At 31.5% G+C, this 18,955-nt stretch overlaps 3 protein-coding genes across 3 annotated transcripts; all 3 read right to left on the bottom strand.

Annotated features, from left to right (window-relative positions):
* Nucleotides 1-1,230: 1,230 nt before the first annotated feature.
* LOC124928730 (E3 ubiquitin ligase PQT3-like) lies at nucleotides 1,231-8,441 on the bottom strand. The gene is made up of 15 exons (XM_047468977.1): nucleotides 7,547-8,441; nucleotides 6,951-7,062; nucleotides 6,669-6,753; nucleotides 6,416-6,585; nucleotides 6,253-6,326; nucleotides 6,081-6,155; nucleotides 5,847-6,003; nucleotides 5,606-5,754; nucleotides 5,232-5,396; nucleotides 4,454-4,771; nucleotides 4,302-4,343; nucleotides 3,932-4,208; nucleotides 3,379-3,534; nucleotides 3,137-3,263; nucleotides 1,231-2,214 (listed from the first exon to the last, which is right to left on the bottom strand). Exons 1-15 carry the CDS (start codon nucleotides 7,710-7,712, stop codon nucleotides 1,447-1,449), a joined length of 2,841 nt encoding a protein of 946 aa, XP_047324933.1. The 5' UTR covers nucleotides 7,713-8,441; the 3' UTR covers nucleotides 1,231-1,446.
* A 3,889-nt stretch (nucleotides 8,442-12,330) lies between these two features.
* Nucleotides 12,331-13,548, bottom strand: LOC124931730 (3-isopropylmalate dehydratase small subunit 1-like). Its single transcript, XM_047472278.1, has 2 exons — nucleotides 12,707-13,548; nucleotides 12,331-12,601 (listed from the first exon to the last, which is right to left on the bottom strand). The coding sequence occupies exon 1, from the start codon at nucleotides 13,490-13,492 to the stop codon at nucleotides 12,716-12,718; it is 777 nt and encodes a 258-aa protein (XP_047328234.1). The 5' UTR covers nucleotides 13,493-13,548; the 3' UTR covers nucleotides 12,331-12,601; nucleotides 12,707-12,715.
* A 759-nt stretch (nucleotides 13,549-14,307) lies between these two features.
* Nucleotides 14,308-18,110, bottom strand: LOC124931472 (O-fucosyltransferase 29-like). Its single transcript, XM_047471942.1, has 9 exons — nucleotides 17,605-18,110; nucleotides 17,370-17,460; nucleotides 17,208-17,284; nucleotides 17,037-17,125; nucleotides 16,764-16,953; nucleotides 16,476-16,657; nucleotides 16,220-16,322; nucleotides 15,633-15,961; nucleotides 14,308-14,981 (listed from the first exon to the last, which is right to left on the bottom strand). Exons 1-9 carry the CDS (start codon nucleotides 17,869-17,871, stop codon nucleotides 14,657-14,659), a joined length of 1,653 nt encoding a protein of 550 aa, XP_047327898.1. The 5' UTR covers nucleotides 17,872-18,110; the 3' UTR covers nucleotides 14,308-14,656.
* Nucleotides 18,111-18,955: the final 845 nt, after the last annotated feature.

The following is an 18,955-nucleotide window of genomic DNA, read 5'->3' on the forward strand; positions in this document are numbered from 1 at the left end:
GATGCACCAGAGTTTGGGTTGTTTTATCACATAAGTTTGTACTTAACCTATGTCCGAATATTGTGGTTGTAAATATCTTAATAACAACAAAATAAAAAATTAGAAGGTGCCTAACTTTTGAAATAATATATCAATTAATTATGTTGTTACATCAAAATAATTAGATTATGATTGAAAGAAATAAGAAATAAAAAGAAATAAACACCACTTTTTTGAATAAAGATGAATTGTATGTGTAAAACATTAATTTTATATAAGATATATATTTAATTATTAAGCACTTATTTTAAATAAAAATATTTGATAACATATATTTATAATCACTTATTATTATAAATTTAAATAAAAATATGTAAAAATAATAAGTTAACATATGAAATTTTAAAAGTGAAAAAAGTTGAACTGATATCCTAAAAAAATAATTAAATTAAAAAATTATTTTATTCTTTTAAATTTAATAAAATTAATGCTATATATTATAAAATCGTATTATTTTTTTTATATTTTTCTCTTTTTGTTTTTTTATCGTTACTTATTTTTATAAAATATTTTTAATCATTGTAAAATAAAAATATGATTATATCTAAACTAATTATTAAATAAAAAACAAATAGATAGATAAATATATATATATTATTAACTCATATTTAATGTTATATATAAATTTATATTTTTTTAAATTATAATTACAATAATTTTTTTCTTTTCTTTTTCTTTGATAATAATTTATTTAATTATTTTGTATGAGATTATTTATAAAAATATAATTATATTTAAAGAGAAATATATATATTATTATTATCTCTCATATCTACTGTTATATATAATTATTTTTCTAATTTTCTCTCATTATAAGTAATAAACTTTCTTTTTTTTCAAAAAAATTTTTTTTTTTTTTATTATCTCTTATTTATTTATATATATATATATATATATTTTACGTTTAATATAATTTTTATTTTTATTTTTTTTATTTAATAAATTATATTATACTTTAATATATTAATTAATATATAAGTGTATAATAGTTTAAATATATTTATTTTAGATATTATTAAACTAACAAAATATTGAATACATATTTAAAATTTAGATCTGACATTAAAATTTAGATCTGACATAATTTTAGTAAATGTTTTTGTCAACATTTGGTTGATCCATAAAAAAAAATAAAAAAAATATATTATTTTGAAAAGAATGTAACATTTATTTAAATGAATAAAAGAAATAGAAATAGATGTAGAGAAATAAATGTAATTATTGAAGAAGAAGGAAGTTCTGAAAAGTAATCAACACGGATTACAAATAGTTAACAGTAACAACAAAGAAACAAACAAACAGGGGCTTATTTCTCAACCAAACTATAATTTCTTAGTTTTCAACCAAACGAGTTCTAAGTTTCTCTCTCTCTCTCTCTGAAGAAATACCAGAAGAAGATGGACATTTTTATGATCTATGCTTTCTTTCTCTTTCCCGATCTCTCTCCCTTTCTCGATCTCTTGTTCCTCCTCCTCCTCTCGAGTGCCTACCAGTCTCCTCGTGCTCGGATGCTGCTATGGCTTTCGGAGGTGAAGATTCATACCTGGAAGGCCTCCTCTTGAAATGACGGTCATCGTCGCTAGATTCGTAATCGCAGCCACCACCAGCAGCAGCACTCTTCTTCGATACAGATGCAGCAGCCGATGATGATGTAACTGCCTTGGAGGAGGATGAAGAGATCTTGTAATCCTGACCATTTTCCGAAGCCTTCTGCTGCTGGTGAGTTGGTGCATCTGAACCTGATGAAGGAATTTTCCGCTTCTTTGAACCTCCACCTTCGATCGCTGCCGCCGGATCTTTCTCTCCTTCGGGAAAACTGATTCGAGAGAACACACTAGGTTTCAGCTTAGATGATGATTTCGAAGGAATCTGCTGCTGCGCTGGTAGAGGAGGTGGAGGAGTCGGAGATGATGATCTCGCCACAGACGAGTCAGCCCTGTGGTGACTACTGCTCCCATGGCGGCGATCTCGATCTCGTTCCCTGCTATCTCGGTGGTGGTGGTGGTGATTATCCTCGCGGCGATCGTAATCGTGGTCGTAATCTGATGATTTCCTTTTCGAAGACGGCCTTGGCGCATCCGGACCCCTGGCCGATCGCTCCGGCGAATTTCTTTCCGAACGGTGGCGGTGATCAGCACTTGCCGGTGGTAGTGATGATGGACCTGTGGCTATTTTCTGCAAAACGAAACAAAACAAATTAAGTTAAATCAGATAATATTATGGCCCAAAACATAAAAGCAGCCCAACAACAAACCGTATTCAGCTTTCCAATTCTTTTTTACATGGGCTTTATTAATTGCGTAAAAATATACAAACAATAAATATTGACACACGCAATACAAACAAATAATTAATCTAAACCAAATTTTACTTGCAAAATTAATTTCTTTGAATGTTACAAAATATAACTCTCAAATCTCAAAACACTGTTTTTACTCTTATTATATTATATGTAAAAAATTGCTACAGTTAAAAATTTAGCAGAATTCATTAACATTACCAATTCATTGATAATTTTACGGCCAATTGATATAAAAAAATATTTTACTATATGATATTAACCAAGAAAACTATAATAGTAAGGATTTAGGGAGATGGCAGATTCAATGAAACAAAGCTAATAAAATACTAGTATTCATGAAAAATAAAATAAATAAAAAGAAAATAAAAAGAAATCCAGATGATTATTTAATATTTAGCTGCACATGGACTTTTCAAACAACCCACAAATATTGTAAGTGTGTAATAGTAGCAGCAGCAGCCATCATCATGAATTTCTCTAACTAATAATAATGCTTATATAAAAGCCCCCAAAAAAATTAAATATATATATATTATAATTTGAAATTAGATTTTGTTGTTGGCCTCAAATTAAGGTGGTGTTTGAAAATAAAGTCTCAGTTGGCTTTTTAAGGATTGAATGCAGACACTGGAAGAAGAAGATCCAACTACAAATCTGATCTGTTTCTATCTCAACCAACTGAACCTGCATCTTTACAAATATAGACAACAAAAAAAACAAAAAAAACAACAACAAAAGGCATGTAGTAAAAAAGATTAAAAAGAGAGATAATAACAAAAAAACAATGTTACATACAGGTTTCGGTTTCAACTGCTGCTGAGGAGGACCGTCTCCTCTACTGCTACTGCTTATATGTTGTCTCACACCACTGCGTTGTTGTTGTTGCTGCTGCTGCTGATCCTTAGATAATAATAAATCCCTCCTGAAACCGAACCGAATGGTGGATGATTGAGGAATTTATTCTACACATTCATAAATAAAGAAAAAAGAAACTGAAAGAGTAGAAAATAAGCCAACAACAGTATTGTTAGTTTTACCTTTCTCCTCCTCCTACTCCAAGTGCTCCTCGTCTCTCAAATTCTCGCTTCATTCTCAGATCAGCCTTCCTCGCCTCAAATTCCTCCCTGCTCATTATAGGTGGCTGGTGCGGGTGGTGTCCCATATTGAATCCCATTCCCAGCTCAGCAAGATCTCTATGTTGTTCATCAAAACACACATGAGGTTAGAATTCTGTTCACGGATGTAACTTACGTACCCCCATTATCAGCCAAAACTATAAAATATTTCTGTTTGGAAACTGGCCTTTTGTTTGTCAATCACAATCCTATTGAAAGATCGTCAAAAAGTACTGTGAAAGTGATTTTTTGGCATTTCGTAAGGAATTTTTGTCCAAATTCTACAATTTATATTTGCATTTTACCTTTTACAATGAGATATGGCTAGGGAGTGGTGACAACAGGGTAAAATTAGGACAAATCACATTTTCTGTTTTTTTTGTGTGCAAGTTATTAGATTCTGTTTTTTCACATTGACAAATTCCCATTATAAAACCAAGTTAGGCTTACAATAGTAATAACAATTGAGACATACCTCTGAGGTGGATGAATTGGAGGCATCATAAAACCTTGTTGAACTCCACCAAATGGATCTTGTGGTAAGACGCCAAATGGAACATCTAAAGGACCGCTGAATCCATAACCCATATTATAGGGATGAGGTCCGGGATAATGGGGGGCTCCATATGCTTCCATTCCATGTTGCATACCACCATTCCAGTAAGGATTGTATGCAGCAGCAGGACCACCCATAGGCATCATGTAATTCTCAGCCGCAAGATCTTGAGACATTTTCCACTGCATCTCTGCAGCTGCATTTTGCATCCAGTAAAGGCATGATAGTTTCAGAATCAAAAGTACAGATACTCTCAATCATTTAGATTCAACATTCTTATTTTACGTACCACTCATAGGGGGGCGAGTTTTCTTCTTTTTCTTCTTTTTTCCTGGACAAGGAACACAATGCATCAATCAATCATCATGTCAAACTGAGCATTTGAGCTCATACAATATAACCACAAAACATTGATTGACCCATGATATGTTTTACAGTTACCTGCATCACTGATAATTGGCTTCTGCTGCACTTCTTCATCCACTATTGGGGCACTTACCTGCGACACAGGCTCCTTCACACTTACCGAGTCATGCGTAGCTTCAGAAACATCTGGAACTTTTCCAGTTCCACTTTTCTCCAGCATCTTGTCTGATGAATCAATAACAGCATTTACTTGAGCTGAAGACTCATTTGCCTTCAAGACCTCGTCGTCATGTGGAGGTAGTACTACTTCTTTGCCCTTTGATGTTGCAGATACTGTAGGAGAAGATGGTGTCTTATCTTTCAAATTTGGTTCAGGAAACTTAGATTCCATATCTGAGAAAAAAGGGGGTTGTTGGTAGCATTAAATAAGCCTGACTTAGACAATCGTAATTAGTGTTTTGTTTGATATTTGAATAATCAAGTGGTTGTTTCAAAATAACCTTGTTTGATGTAGTTTATATCAGGTTCTTTGGGGTTATTGGGTAAAAAGACATTAGAGGAGGTATAATAAATATTTAAAATAAAAGAATAGAGGGTATTTTAAATTCGGTAGATGATTTAAATGATGTAATTGATGAGTGGATTGTTGATTGAATAGTGAGTTATTTGAAACTAATCTCAAATAACTCATATCAAACAATGCAATATGGAACATAGAATTTGTGCCAATACAGTGTTCTTAACAAATGGACCTGGTTCAGCTCAAATGATTGAACTAGACTCAATAGTTAATTGATAAAGGTGAGAAAGTATAGGTTGGTGACATAACCAGACCCACAAGTGCAATACAAACCTTGAACTTGGTATGTACTGCCAACATTTTCTTGACTGCTGTTGGTGGACTCCATTAATCTGTTGATTGTATCCCTTACAGTCTTGTTGGGCAATAGATCATCTGCTAATATATTTTTGGCTCCACATACACACATTTTCTTTGACATGAAATAATTCCTTATACCTGGAAATGATATCAATTAATGAGAACTAGCAGTCTTTTAGGAGTTTTCCTAACAGCCAACATCATATACAAAAACATTAAAAAAAATGCAACAATAAATGGTGGAAGCAAGCAGTATATAAGCAACCAAAAAGAAGATTGTTGGAGGAGCGTGCCCACTAGAACAACATGGCAAAGGTAAAAAAGGTTAGACTGCAAAGGAATATTACACTTATCACAAAAACTTCGAAAGCAACATTTGCTGGTGAGAACTGCATCTTTCATAACTTCTGTACAGAGAGGGCAACGAAGCTCGGGAGGAAGGTCACCGACAAGGTGAGTTGAAGGAAGTCCAAGCATTTCCCTTGCAAATGCATCTCTATAAGAAGAGTCCAACAAATAAAATAAATCATCTTGAAATTGCAAAAACAAGAAATGATGAAAAAATAAGAAAACATATAAACAGCTCACTCATTAGGCTTCAAAACAGCAGCTGCTCCACTTGGTAATGAATATGAACCATCTGGTGTTGCCATTAACATTGATTTTGGAATTCCAGTTGGAGGCTTTACCCTTTTTATATCATAGTTTGGATCACCATTTGTTGGGCAGTGCTGAATAAAATGTCCTGGAAAAAGAAAATTGTATATTTACTATGATGTCTTTGTTAAGATGATTAACAGGCTGAGCAAACAAAGAGCATACCAGAAACTTTGCATCTGTGGCATATATAGCCAGGGGGAGGTGTCTTCCGCTCCAACACACTACCACCACCACGCCCTAATATAACATCAGTTAAATCATTAGTTCTATCATACAACCTCAGTAACAAAACCTAACATGTAATAGAAGAAGACAAAGTTCCCAAATTGATTACCAAAACCACGTCCTCCCATCATTCTTCCACCGCCCCTTCCAAAACCTCTACCCCCAAATCCATCAGAAGTTTGACTGAGAGAGTGATCAAACAAATGAATTCATAAGAGTCCAGAAAAACTGCAAAATGAATATGTAAAAAAGATGTCTCCAGAGTAGCTAACCGTTGCCAATCTAATACTGGTGTATCAATCAGAGCCTTAATCTTGCTATCCTCGTCTTCTTTGTTAGGAGCAATAGTGTTGTCATGAACTAGATTGCTTAACTGAGTTGCATGTGCATCAGGAATTGCATATAAGTCAGTCCCAAATTCATCCCATTCTACATCTTCAGGCTGTGAAAGTTCAGAGAGATGAAGTGCCCATTATTAGGATTCAGATAGATAACAGGGCAATGAAAAACCAAACATTTCCTTACATATCCTGCAGTTGATGAATCGACCACCATGAAACTACTCTTGGCTGTTTGAATGTCATCGGATTGATTGTTTTCAATCTTAGGCCTGTAGAACATGCAAATAAATCAAGCATAACAAAACATACAAAAATCTAAGGAGAAACCCAATCATATTAAGGTTGTAAAAGCGATAGATAGCTGTTGAAGTCGATTTCTTATGTTCTATCCAAAATTATAACTACAACTTGAATGAAAAGATAAAAGAAGTCAACGGCTGAAAAGAATTAAGAGTCGAGGCTGTACTCGTGTTGTTCATTGACTGGTTCAGTAACAATGGGCATGCGCGGTCTTCCAGGAACACGGCGAATTAAAACTGAGGTGTTTTTAGGGATCAACATATCCTCATCAAGGTACTCTGAAATTGAAAAGAGAGCAGTCTATAAAACACTGCAAGATCTAGTGTATGTATATTTATGTATACCCAAGCATCTTGCATCCTAAAGAAATCTTAAACACATCCAGAAAAAAGGAAATAAGTTGCCTAAATCTCTCCCAAAATAATAAACAGGTGTAAATTTATCTTTAGACAGAAATAATAGACAACCCTTCTTGATCCATAATGGGTGAATTTTGACAAAGAACAACCAAAATGAAACTTGAAACAGTAAACATCACTAATGTAAAGACTTTTTCCATAGCCAGACCTTAGAATTAACAGAGAGGCCTTCAAAGCATATCCATGAAACTTTACAAGTTTTTCATGAGCCTACAAGGCCATGAAAAATATGCTACCTTAAACCCTCTGCCCTACTCACTAAAAATTATGCTAACTAATAATGGGTAATACAAAGTAACCAACTTTGATCAAATTTCTAAAAACCCTACAAAGGCAAACCAACCTTCATTGGTTTGGGCATTGGTGACAACAAGGTCGAAATCAGTGCCTCTTCCCAAATGCTTGGATTCGAAAATTTTCTCTTTCAAAGTGGATACTGATATGAAGTGACCATCAATTGATATAGAATCGTAATCTTTTGCACTTTTAAACTTAAAGTATACAGCCATATCTTCTAAAAAATCTTCTTTTCTCGTTTCTGAATAGAACAGAGAAATAAGAAAGACACAATCCCTAATTATCAGAGGCCGAAATATTAAAAAATCAGGCCTGATATTCAAATGGATTGATTAAACAACAATACATAAAATAAGAACAGTTTTTTCTTCTAGCTTCTCTTCAATAATCTAACGAAATCAAACCAACTGGTGAGTTCTCCGTCAGATCTCCTTTGATAGCAACTTGGAAAAAACCGTAAGCCTCTGTTATCAACTCGATCAGGATAGCCTAGATCTTCGAAGATCGGAGAAGCCTGATGTTAAATCGAACAAACTGCGGAATAACTGCTCCGTCGATCAAATTGAATCCGACCAGATCTGACGGATCTGATAGCAAGATGAAGCCCCTTCCTCCTAGTAGCCGAACCGCATAAAAATCTCTTCCCACGATCTCGAGCTCTGGTACCGCTTCGACGAGAGACACCGATCAATCAGCGGTTGAAATCTCTTACTCCGTTGGCGAAAGATTGAAATAGTCTCGGACTCCTCAAATACAGACTTCGAGTTCGCTGTAGTCGGAAATAACCTAGTCATCGAGATCAATCGATTTTGAATTCATGATGGATAGAGAGCCGATCTTCACACCACGGATGGACGGAAAGAATGAGAGTTATTAGGGTTCTTGGAAGGAAATATAAAGTTAGAGAGAGAGAGAGGGGTAAAAACGTAAAATAGATCGGGGACAAGATCCGTGCTTTTCCTCCCGAACCCCTTTACGTTTATAAGGTAATCAAATTCCAAAATCACCGTTATAACTTCCAAAACTAAATAATTACCAATTTAACCTCCTTTACCATTCAAATTCATTTTTTTTAATTAATTAATTTATTTATTTGCTTTTAAACATATTATTATATATATATTTAAATTATTGTTTTATAAAATTGATATATATATTTAAATTAATATTTTTATAAATTAGATTATTTATATTTTATTTTTTATTTTTTATAAATTTAATTATTTATATTTTTGTTTATCATCTAAATTCTAATAGGTTTGTTTTTACCTTGGTTTTTTGTTTTTCTCAATTTTTTTTATTGAGAACAATATTAACATATTTTTCCAATTGTATTGTTTGTCATTAGTAACTTCTAATATAATTTCTTTGGTTGTGAGAAGACAATACATTGAAATAGTTAACTATAATACTTATAATAAATTTATTAAGAACAGACAACACGATAAAAAAAGGTTAGACTAAACTATTCATAATAAAAAATTAATATAAAAATTATATTAAGTAAATATTTATGAAAAATTATAATTTAAATATATTGTTATGGCAATAGAGATGGTCTTTTCTAAAAAATTGGTGAAAGTGGTCATTGAACTTATTGATTTTCTTAAACATTTTTAAATTTGTTAACGCTAAATTTTATGTTACACTTAATTTGATAAACATTTTTTACTTATTTTTTATTATTATTTCTCAAATTAATTTCGTTATGTTTTGACTTTTTGATCAAACTTTGAACGATCGTATATATGTATATATATATATATATACTCTATATATATAATATATATAATGATGCTTAATTTTTAAAATGTTCGGATTGTCGGGTCGAGAGTTATGGTTAATTTGTGAGAGTAAATGGATACTTAGGTCGGATTGTGGGTTGACCCGCCCATAAACTTAAAACGATTAAAAATAAAATTAAAAATGCTATAGGTATGGTTTGAACTTGCAACTTAGTAAAATAAGTATACTTCTTTAACCAACTAGGCTAATAACATTTTATATTTTAATTCAACATCAAATTTGATGAACGCAGAGCATTTTAACAATATAAGTTCAACTTTTTAACTAACTTATATATATAATTATGTTTAATTTTAAATTGTCCGGATTGCCGGGTCGATAGTTGTGATTAATTTGGATATATATATGTGAGAGAAATGAATAATTGAGTCTGATTGGATTATGGGTTGACCCTCCCATAAATTTAAAACGATTAAAAATAAAATAAAAATACTATATGTATGTATTGAACTTACAACTTAACAAAAACAAATAAAACCAAGAATTAATAAAATTTATAAACAAAATTTTAATTATATTATATTAAAATAATAAATATTTATTATATATTTTTGAATTCCTTCTCTCATTTAATTTTTCTAACCGCAAAAATTAATAAGTTTTATAAATACAATTTTAATTATATATATAAAATAATGTTTAAAATTTAAATTGTTTAGATTGTCGGGTCGAGACACGTTATTAATTTGGATCTTAACGCGAGAGGAAATGAGTATGACATATATGAGTCAAACTGTGAGTTGGTATGAATAATAAAAACATATAAGATTTTTTTATTCTTCATTCATTCTTTTCTTTAAATTAATTAATATTAATAATTTTACACCATTTTATAAAATTATATATATTTTTATTTATATTTTTAACTAATAAATAAAATATTAATAATTCAAGAATTAATTAATTTTAATAATATAAAATTAATTTAATTATATTAACATATTAAAGAATTTTTTTCATAAATATTTATATATATATCAATAATTTTATTTGTATTAATTATTTTTATAAATTTATATTATATATATGAACTATTTTTTAAAATTATATTATATATATATATATAACAATCTATTTAAAACTTAATTTATGATATATTTAAATAAAAATAAAATTTTATTTTAATTATTTGTCTATCATTTATATTTCACGAGTAACTAATATTTTTTTATATTGAAAAAATAGTTAAAAATAAGTTAATCTATTTGATTATTTATCTACATTTTATATTTAACAAAAAAATAATAAATAATATTTTTTATATTAAAAATATAGTTTTATCTTATTAATAAAAAATGTCTAATTAATAAAAAGTGTCTAATATTATTTGTGAAATTTATCAAAAAAAAAATTAAGAAATTAAAATTTTGAAATTTTATTAGTTATAAAATATATATAACAACATGCATACACAAAATTATAAATAAAATATATCAATTATAAATAATCGGATTAAAGTGATTATCTTCCACACTCAAAACAAAAATTTAAATCCTTGCAAATGCAAATTATATGTGGATAAGAGAACGATAATAAATGAGAGATGGTTGAATTGTCTTCCTAAGATTGAGGTATATGAGACGTGGTTGGTTTACCTAGCAATGAAAGATTAATCTTATGAGAGACTTAATCATTAACGTAAAGAGATTAGTGTTATTATGAAATAATTCATCACTTAATTTATTAACTAAAATATTAATGTATTATTTATTTAAAAAATATATATATATATATATATATATATATATATTCTCATTATATATTAATATCTTTTAAGATTTTTTTAACAATTTTTTTTTTAAAAATAAGTAAAATAATCATTATTTTTTAAATAAGTTTGAATTTTGCATTTTACAACCGAAAACTCCTATATACTCCCCCAATCTGATAGAAAGATTTTAATGTTTTGAATTTGATAAAAATTAAGAGAAACTCGTGTTTTTGTTTAAGAGGATAAAACCACAACAATTTGAAAAGACAGAAGTAGGAGCTCAAACATCATAATAAATTAATTGTAAGAGAGTATTACAGATGATCTAGTTTTGATGAATCAAACGATATCATGCAAACTATATAAGCTATTTCTAATGGTGTCGCAGATGAGTTTATAGTTTTAATGGTGCCGCCAATGAGTTTCTTTTTCATGAACGGATCCTTTAGAAGGCAATGATTGGAATGAAATTCAAAAAATTATTATTGTCAACATTAAATTTGAAAACAGTAATAAGATTTTTTTTAGTGATTAATAGATATTGGGACTGGAATAGATGATGAATGACCAAGATGTGATAGAAAATGGGCAATGTGAAGATTTGCAATCAGGTGAATTGTGACTCCAGAATCAATATATCATGTGGCATCATAGCCAGATAATGGTGAGGCATCATAGTAGCTAAGGATATATTGGGCTGTTAATTTTGACGACGAGCCGAGAGATTAGAGAACTGACAATGTTATCGACCAACACGTTCACACAACTGGCATCTGGGCTTTAACCCGTTTGATCAGCAAGGCTCCGAGCCAAAATAGAAGCATTCATATGGACAATTGGAATTATAATTTCTATTAGACTATGTAAGATTGTGGAGGTGAAAGTGAGAGGGTTGACCATAAATATGATCGGTGGTGGATACTAATCCTTATATAGCTTTGATACTAAGTTGAAAAATATAATAGAATGAAAATATGAGATAATTAGTCAAAATTTGTGTAATGTATTTGTCCATTACTTGATAATTTATAATAACATTGAAATAAATTTATACATGAAGAAAGTATATTTAAGGTTGAGAATAAACAATCAATATTCAATTTTTGTTAAGTTTCCAAGTAGATGATCCCCTAGGAGTCACATTTGAAATGGTGTTGATATTGACTCTTACTCTTTCATGATTAAGCTTCACTATTAATCATATCTTTAATAAGATGTAATACAACAAAAAAACTTAGCAATCCCTGATGTTACCCAAACTAAGACTGCATTTCTTAATAGCATCCTTAAAAGTTGATCTCAATTGCACAAGCATAAAATGGGAATTGAAAGTTGCATCCAATAGAAGGGATGATTTTATTACATGGTTTAGGGTTTAAGCAGCAACAACAACTCAAATCTTTGATGCACAAATAAGTAAAGCAAGCAGATCAAAAGAGACTAGACCCTTAAACACTCTAAAGTTTAATTATACAAAAAAGGAAGTAAATTGACTCAAAACCTGGAGAATGATAATGAATATTCATGCTTCTTCTTCTTCCTTGAACATGCATATAACTGCTGCTGCTGCTACTACTACAAGTTCTGTAAAAAGGGTAGATCAAAAGAAGAAATCTTTAGTGTTTGTTAAACATAAAAATGATAGATGGATCACTTCAAGGCATGAATTTGCAACTAAGAACAAATTACCAAAGATCCTTAAGCAGACTGTGATGGAATCATCCCAGTCTTCCTAGCGTAAGCAAAGATACCACCTGCCTCAACAACCGGGCCAGCATCTCCAATAGGCTTCAGCTTATACTCTTTACCACTAGTATGATTAATCAACTTGTTTACCTCACCAAGCTCAATTGTTACAACATCTCCAGTTTTGCACTCTTCACAAATCCTAACCTCCGTTTCTACAGGGTAAACCTCGCCGGTAGCGACAGAATTCCTGAAGAAAATCCTAGCGTACGACTCAGCAATCACAGCAGAAACCCCGGCGGCGCCTAGAGCCACTGGAGCGTGCTCCCTTGATGAGCCGCATCCAAAGTTGTCGCCTCCGATGATGATTGAGTATTTGGATGTATACTCATTTGGTTCAACGAATCGGATTGGATAAGATGAAGGAAGGCCAATTAGGGCGTAGGAGCCTAGTTTCTTGTACTCGTCGGGGTTGGATGGGACTAGGGTTAGGTATTCGGCGGGAATGATTTGATCGGTATCAATGTTGTCACCGACGACGTAGCAGAGGCCGTGGAAGGTGGTGGAGGATGCATTTGCGACGGGTGAGGCAGTTGCTGATCGGCGAAATGAGAGTGGTTGAGGTTGAGGTTGTGGTGTATGAAACGAAACGGAAGAAAGGAGTTTGGAAGGAGATGTGAGGGGACTGGAAAATCTGATGTTGGAGATAGGAGAGAAAGAAGGGGAATTTTGTAAGGTGGTGAAGCTTGGTTTCGTTAAGGATGACTGGATCGATGCTGTGGCCGCCATTGCTGCTCAGATATGCTTCTTCTTCTCTCCCTCTGTCTTAGTTGGGCTAGGGATTTTTCTGAAATCTTTTATATATGTACAAAGCAAAATTGGTCTTCTCTCCCTCTCTGTCTTATTTATTTATTTTTACAATAAATAAAATAAATATTAGTCTGAAATTTTGAAAATAAATATATACATATAAATAAAATAAAATTGTTTTTAACCTTTTCATCGATCAATTTACAATTTTTTTTAAGAATGTAGCACACTCATTCTACCAAAATGGAAAAAAAAATATTATTTAATTGTTTCAATGGTTATTAACACCGTAATTAGGAAATAGTGAAAATAATTTTCTAAAAAAACAAACTATTGAAATGAAACCAAACTCTCAAATATTTGGGTCTTATTTGGATTCATTTGAAAAAAGAGAATGGGTGATGATTAAAAAATATGAAAGAAAAAAAAATTGGTAAAGAATATTAATATATAATAATAAAATAAAAAATAATAATTTAAAATAAAATTTATTTTAATATCTTGATTAATGAATTAAATTAAGTAGTGATAAGTGAGAGAATAAGTGATGGAATATGTTTTGTTTATTCAAATAACACTAAACCAAACAAGCCTCAAGCTTTATTTGGTTATAAGTTATTTTTTATTTATTTATTTATATAAATTAAAAAATAAACCACCACTTCATCTCATCCATCAAATCATCAAATAAGTCTATTATTAATTAAATTAAATATATATATGAATCACATTCATCATTTGTAACTCAAAAGTCAAAACATTGAATTACTGAGTTTTGGTTATTCAAAATTTCAAATAACCCAAACCTGCGTGAACAAAGTCTTTTCACATTATCATTTGTAACTCAAAACATAGAGTTAAACATGTTACAAGAACCTTTTTTTCCGACTAAAGTTAAATAATAATGAATAACAGTTTTGCCTGCACAAAGGTGCGATACAAACAGAGGACTAGATAAATAAAGATTGCTGCTCATTTAGAAGTTACAGATCTCTCCAATAGGATATTGGTCATTTGAGTGTTCGTTAGTCAACTCTCTCGAGAATGAAGAGCTGACTTACTTACTTTTCCCTCTTTTAAGTTGGCCAAAACTGGAGGCGTCGGCTCTAGCAGAGAGGACACAATTGAGCAGGTCTTCGTGTCTCAGACTTGAACTGTTGGGAGCGTTAGGTTTTCAATGTTTATTTTGATGTTGTTGTTAGGCTGGTCCTCTTCTGTGCTCAGATCCTCTACCTTGTCATTTTTTATGTCAGAGTGATTGAATGGCTTCTGGCATATGCAAGTGGATGGAAATTCATGAAACTCAACTCGGCCTGGCCTTACTTCATCGGGTTCTCCCATGAATCCCCGCTGACATGATTTTACCTTCCGTGAAAATGTTTCCCAACCCATCCTTTCTCGTGTCATGAATAAGGAACTCAGTTTTTTTGTGTTTGGCGTGATGGTCCTCTTGTGTCCCATGTATCTCCTTTTGCACCATCAAGCAATTAATAGATAAGAGAGACTAGTAGTAATGATTAGTTTCGAAACAGACAATGTAATAACATGGTATCTATATGCAGCTAACAATTAATCGTGTCATCTAAAGAATTAAAAGTGACTGATTTCCAGCAATTCCATTTTATTATCTAGTCCTCTGTTTGGATCAAAACATATCACCAAATGAAAACACAATTTTTGACAGATTTCACATCTGTATTTGAATCCATATGGGATCACAATGATTCAGAAATTTGTCTGAGGTTTCTCATCCAGATCCGAAAACAAGAGTGTTTCCAAATAGAAAGTAAAGGGTGCACAGCAACAGAGTTTTTTTGTTTCTCATTTGAATCAAAATATATCACCATTGGGAATAATTGATTGATCTGTCTGTAAGGCAGCCAAAATGACATTTTCAAACTACCTTAAGCACACAGGGGCACCCACAATTTGAGGTTTTCACAGCATCTATTGTCTATTGCTAGCTTGTCAAAACCATATCTTTATTCTCTTATCTTAACTCATTTGCATCTAATTAATTTACGATAATATAGAAGATTCCTAGTGCCTGACAAGGAATATGCTATTTCAAAACTTCAGTTTGTCAAGCAACTATATAAACAAAGATTTCAGCTCTTACCTTCGTCCAGAGAGAATCCTTGCCATATTTCCGTTGTTATTAGTGACAAAAACATCACTATCATCACACACCATGTAATCAATGGCAGCTAGCCGAGAAGAAAAAGGAATCAAAGGCTTCAGATCTTCACCAGCAAGCATCTCCTTTGTGTAGAAGTTTGGAAAGAGCTTTCTCAGTGCCTGTAGAGTTTCCTCTCCTCCATATACTTCTCCTGATGCCACATAAACAAACGTGTTGTTGTCAAAACCAAGAGCTCGGAGCATCAGTCCTACCTCATGAGGAGTAAGTGGACATTTCCCTCGCTTTCGCTCTTCCTCTGGGCTTGTATCCTGAAAATGAGTTTGATCAAATCTATCAGATTTTCCATCCAGATGGAATCCCAATTATTTGAACTTAGTGCGACACATATTCAAAATTTATTTATTAATAGTTTCTCTACCGAATCCAAATTCAGAAACCTCAAAAGAATGAACACCCTGTAGAAACACCTCACAGAAATCATTTGGATTCCATTTCCGAGACTAGGAAAGACAACAATACGAAAAAAAGAATGAAATAGTGAAATAGAGTGGATATAGCAATCTCACTGGTAATGTGTCCCATCTTTTCCTTATTTCACCAAGTTCTTTCCTTTCCTTTTCACCTCCACCATAGTAACAACCAGAGAATGCTAGCATGTCTTCTTCAAACCTATGACAAGTCTCATGTCAGTATCAATAAAGACAGAACATAAAATGAAATATCACACATTAAGCATTTCACAAAAAATAATATTTCTAGATGAAATGAGCAAAGTAATGAATCATTTGATTTAGCTTCAGCTTTCAATCATATTCGACAAACCTTAAGTGAATTGCAACGAATCTTTTAGTCATATCCCTCATCCTTGAAATAATCTTTTGTCCAATATCCCTGATTGATTTTGTAAATCTCAAACCATGATAGTTGACCCGACACCTCAACTTCTGCAGCTCTTCATCAAGATCACTAGAAAGCCTGTAATCAAACTTCGTCAACTGCAGGACCTGAAAAAGTTTTATTTTTTATTTTTACAGGTTAACTATTCGGTAAATTCAATGACGAAACCTTAAGATATATAATATTGGAAATGTAGCTAGCTTGCTTACTTACCCGTCTCCTCAAAAGTATTGGAAGAACTTGATCCAGGTAAAATTCGGGTTCTGATTTCCTCGGCACTCTCATAGTATAAGGTGGTTTTTCCATGGATCTCATTACTTTATCTGGAACTCTTTTAACTACTTTCACATCCTTTGCCAGGTAATGTATGAACCAATTAACGTCAAAAACGTTGTGGAAATCACTGCAATGATATATAAATTAATTGAGAATATGACATGAAGCTCAAATCACATTAACTACACATTGCAGTTAAAGATCACCCACCTATCATCCTGCCAGAACGAGTTATGATCTAACACGGGAACAACTAATGTAGCATTAAGAATTCGCGCAACTATAACAGCATCTGTTATCTGACAAACCATAGGAAATCAAATGAGAAACTTTATCTGTGTATGCATACCATGGCAGAAAAGTCTGAATGTTATTGCTTACTCCTGTTCTTTCTTGGTTCAATCCTCCACTTGCAGCAATAAGTAAGTAGCCATTTGTATTGTTTTCAGATACAGAAGCTATATATTACAAGAAGAAGATTAGCCATGATATGATGTTAGCTAATATAGCAAACCCATCCAATCGATTGAAGATGAAACTTACTAGCAGACTGAGGACCTCTCTCACTGCAGGCGTAGTAGTACTTTGACAATTTTGATTTCCAGATGTTAACAGGAAGCCGACTTCTCCCATCCTATGAAAACGATTAGGGAAGGATTGAGATGCAAAATAAGAGAGATAATGTCTGGATTGTGTAGATGGAATCGAAATAGGAAAAGAAGATAACAAGATTCCTAAATAAGAAATCAGATAAGCAGAATCGAACATAAAAACATACCAGCTTATAATAAAGACTGCGTTTGATGAGCCTCTGAGAATACCATTCGAGATCAGAGGCAATATGGCCAGTGAAAAGAGAAACTAGACCCAATGAAAAGAGCATCAATCCGCAAATAAAGGGCCACGAGATCCGCCTCCTCGGCGATGAGGACGATGAAGAAAATCTCCAGAATAAATGTCGTTTATTCTGCTGATGACGGTGCGCCAGTTTAGCTATATTGCTAGAAATGACTCCATTCCCAAACCTCCAACGGGTCATACCCATTGCTATGATTGATAGCCTCGAAAACCAGTTTCAGCAATAGTAATCTCATGTTACGTTTATTACTTACAATCAACGATTCTGTAATTCCTTCTCCAAATCCACTCAATTTCCACCGACAGGAACAAAGTAATCATGCAACTATTATCATTATTTTGCATTCGATTTTTAGGGTTTTTGCAGCCACTGTACACCCATTTCCTATATGCGGTGGTTAGAGAGAGAAACAAACAACTTCTTCATCCATGATCGGCATTATTTGGTTTATCAGAAAAATTGCCTCACCGACAATAATTATTATTATTATTTTCTGAATAACTATTTTCTTTTCTGATGATAAGACAAAGAAGATATATTTGAACGTTTAAAATTAACTAATAAATATATTTTTTTAATCTCTAATTATTTCAATAATTAACACAATAATAATAAGTGTATTTTTCTAACTTATCAATAATGGATCAAATGTATTGAGGATTCTATTAGGATTTGCATAATATGTTACAAGGATTTAATAAATGAGTGTTTGCTTCTTCTTTTTTATTATGGTTAAATAAATTTTTTTTTTAGCGTTTAGAGAAAATATCTAAAAATGTACTTAATCTTTTTTATATTATATTTTATTCTTTAAATAATATATTTTTAACAAGAATTATACATATATTTTTAACATATTAAATAATATTTTTTTACTTAAATATTTTAATGATTAGTTATATATTATTATTAAATTGAATTATAGAATTTAATAAATTTTAAAATTTACTCACTTTTAAGTATTTTTTGATACTAGTTATTTAAATAACTAAAATCAAAAAATATTTTAAATTATTATTATTATTTGCTATTTTCATTAATTGCATCACTAAATTCATTAATTAAAAACTAAAATATCATTTTTAAAATAATAATAATTATTATTTATCTTATTATTATATATTAATATTATTTAAATAATTTTACTAGAAAAATCATAAACACTTAAAAATCATTATTTTTTAAATAACATATTTTCACATAAATATAATCTAAACCCTTTAAAGGATGAGATTAGAGGAATAATAATTTTTTTTAACTTTATATGAAT

Source organism: Impatiens glandulifera, chromosome 3, assembly GCF_907164915.1.
Source record: "Impatiens glandulifera chromosome 3, dImpGla2.1, whole genome shotgun sequence".
Classification (NCBI taxonomy): Eukaryota; Viridiplantae; Streptophyta; class Magnoliopsida; order Ericales; family Balsaminaceae; genus Impatiens; species Impatiens glandulifera.

What these genes read in the sequence shown, in the direction of transcription:
- LOC124928730 (XM_047468977.1), bottom strand. Translation starts at nt 7,712, where the DNA reads ATGGCTGTATACTTTAAGTTTAAAAGTGCAAAAGATTACGATTCTATA. An exon ending in CAATGCCCAAACCAATGAAG is followed by an intron (nt 7,063 to 7,546) that starts GTTGGTTTGCCT and finishes TTTCAATTTCAG; the next exon opens with AGTACCTTGATGAGGATATG. An exon ending in TCGAAGTTTTTGTGATAAGT is followed by an intron (nt 5,397 to 5,605) that starts GTAATATTCCTT and finishes TATCATTTCCAG; the next exon opens with GTATAAGGAATTATTTCATG.
- LOC124931730 (XM_047472278.1), bottom strand. Translation starts at nt 13,492, where the DNA reads ATGGCGGCCACAGCATCGATCCAGTCATCCTTAACGAAACCAAGCTTC.
- LOC124931472 (XM_047471942.1), bottom strand. Translation starts at nt 17,871, where the DNA reads ATGGGTATGACCCGTTGGAGGTTTGGGAATGGAGTCATTTCTAGCAAT. An exon ending in TGAACCAAGAAAGAACAGGA is followed by an intron (nt 17,126 to 17,207) that starts GTAAGCAATAAC and finishes ATGGTTTGTCAG; the next exon opens with ATAACAGATGCTGTTATAGT. An exon ending in TTCGTTGCAATTCACTTAAG is followed by an intron (nt 16,323 to 16,475) that starts GTTTGTCGAATA and finishes GACTTGTCATAG; the next exon opens with GTTTGAAGAAGACATGCTAG.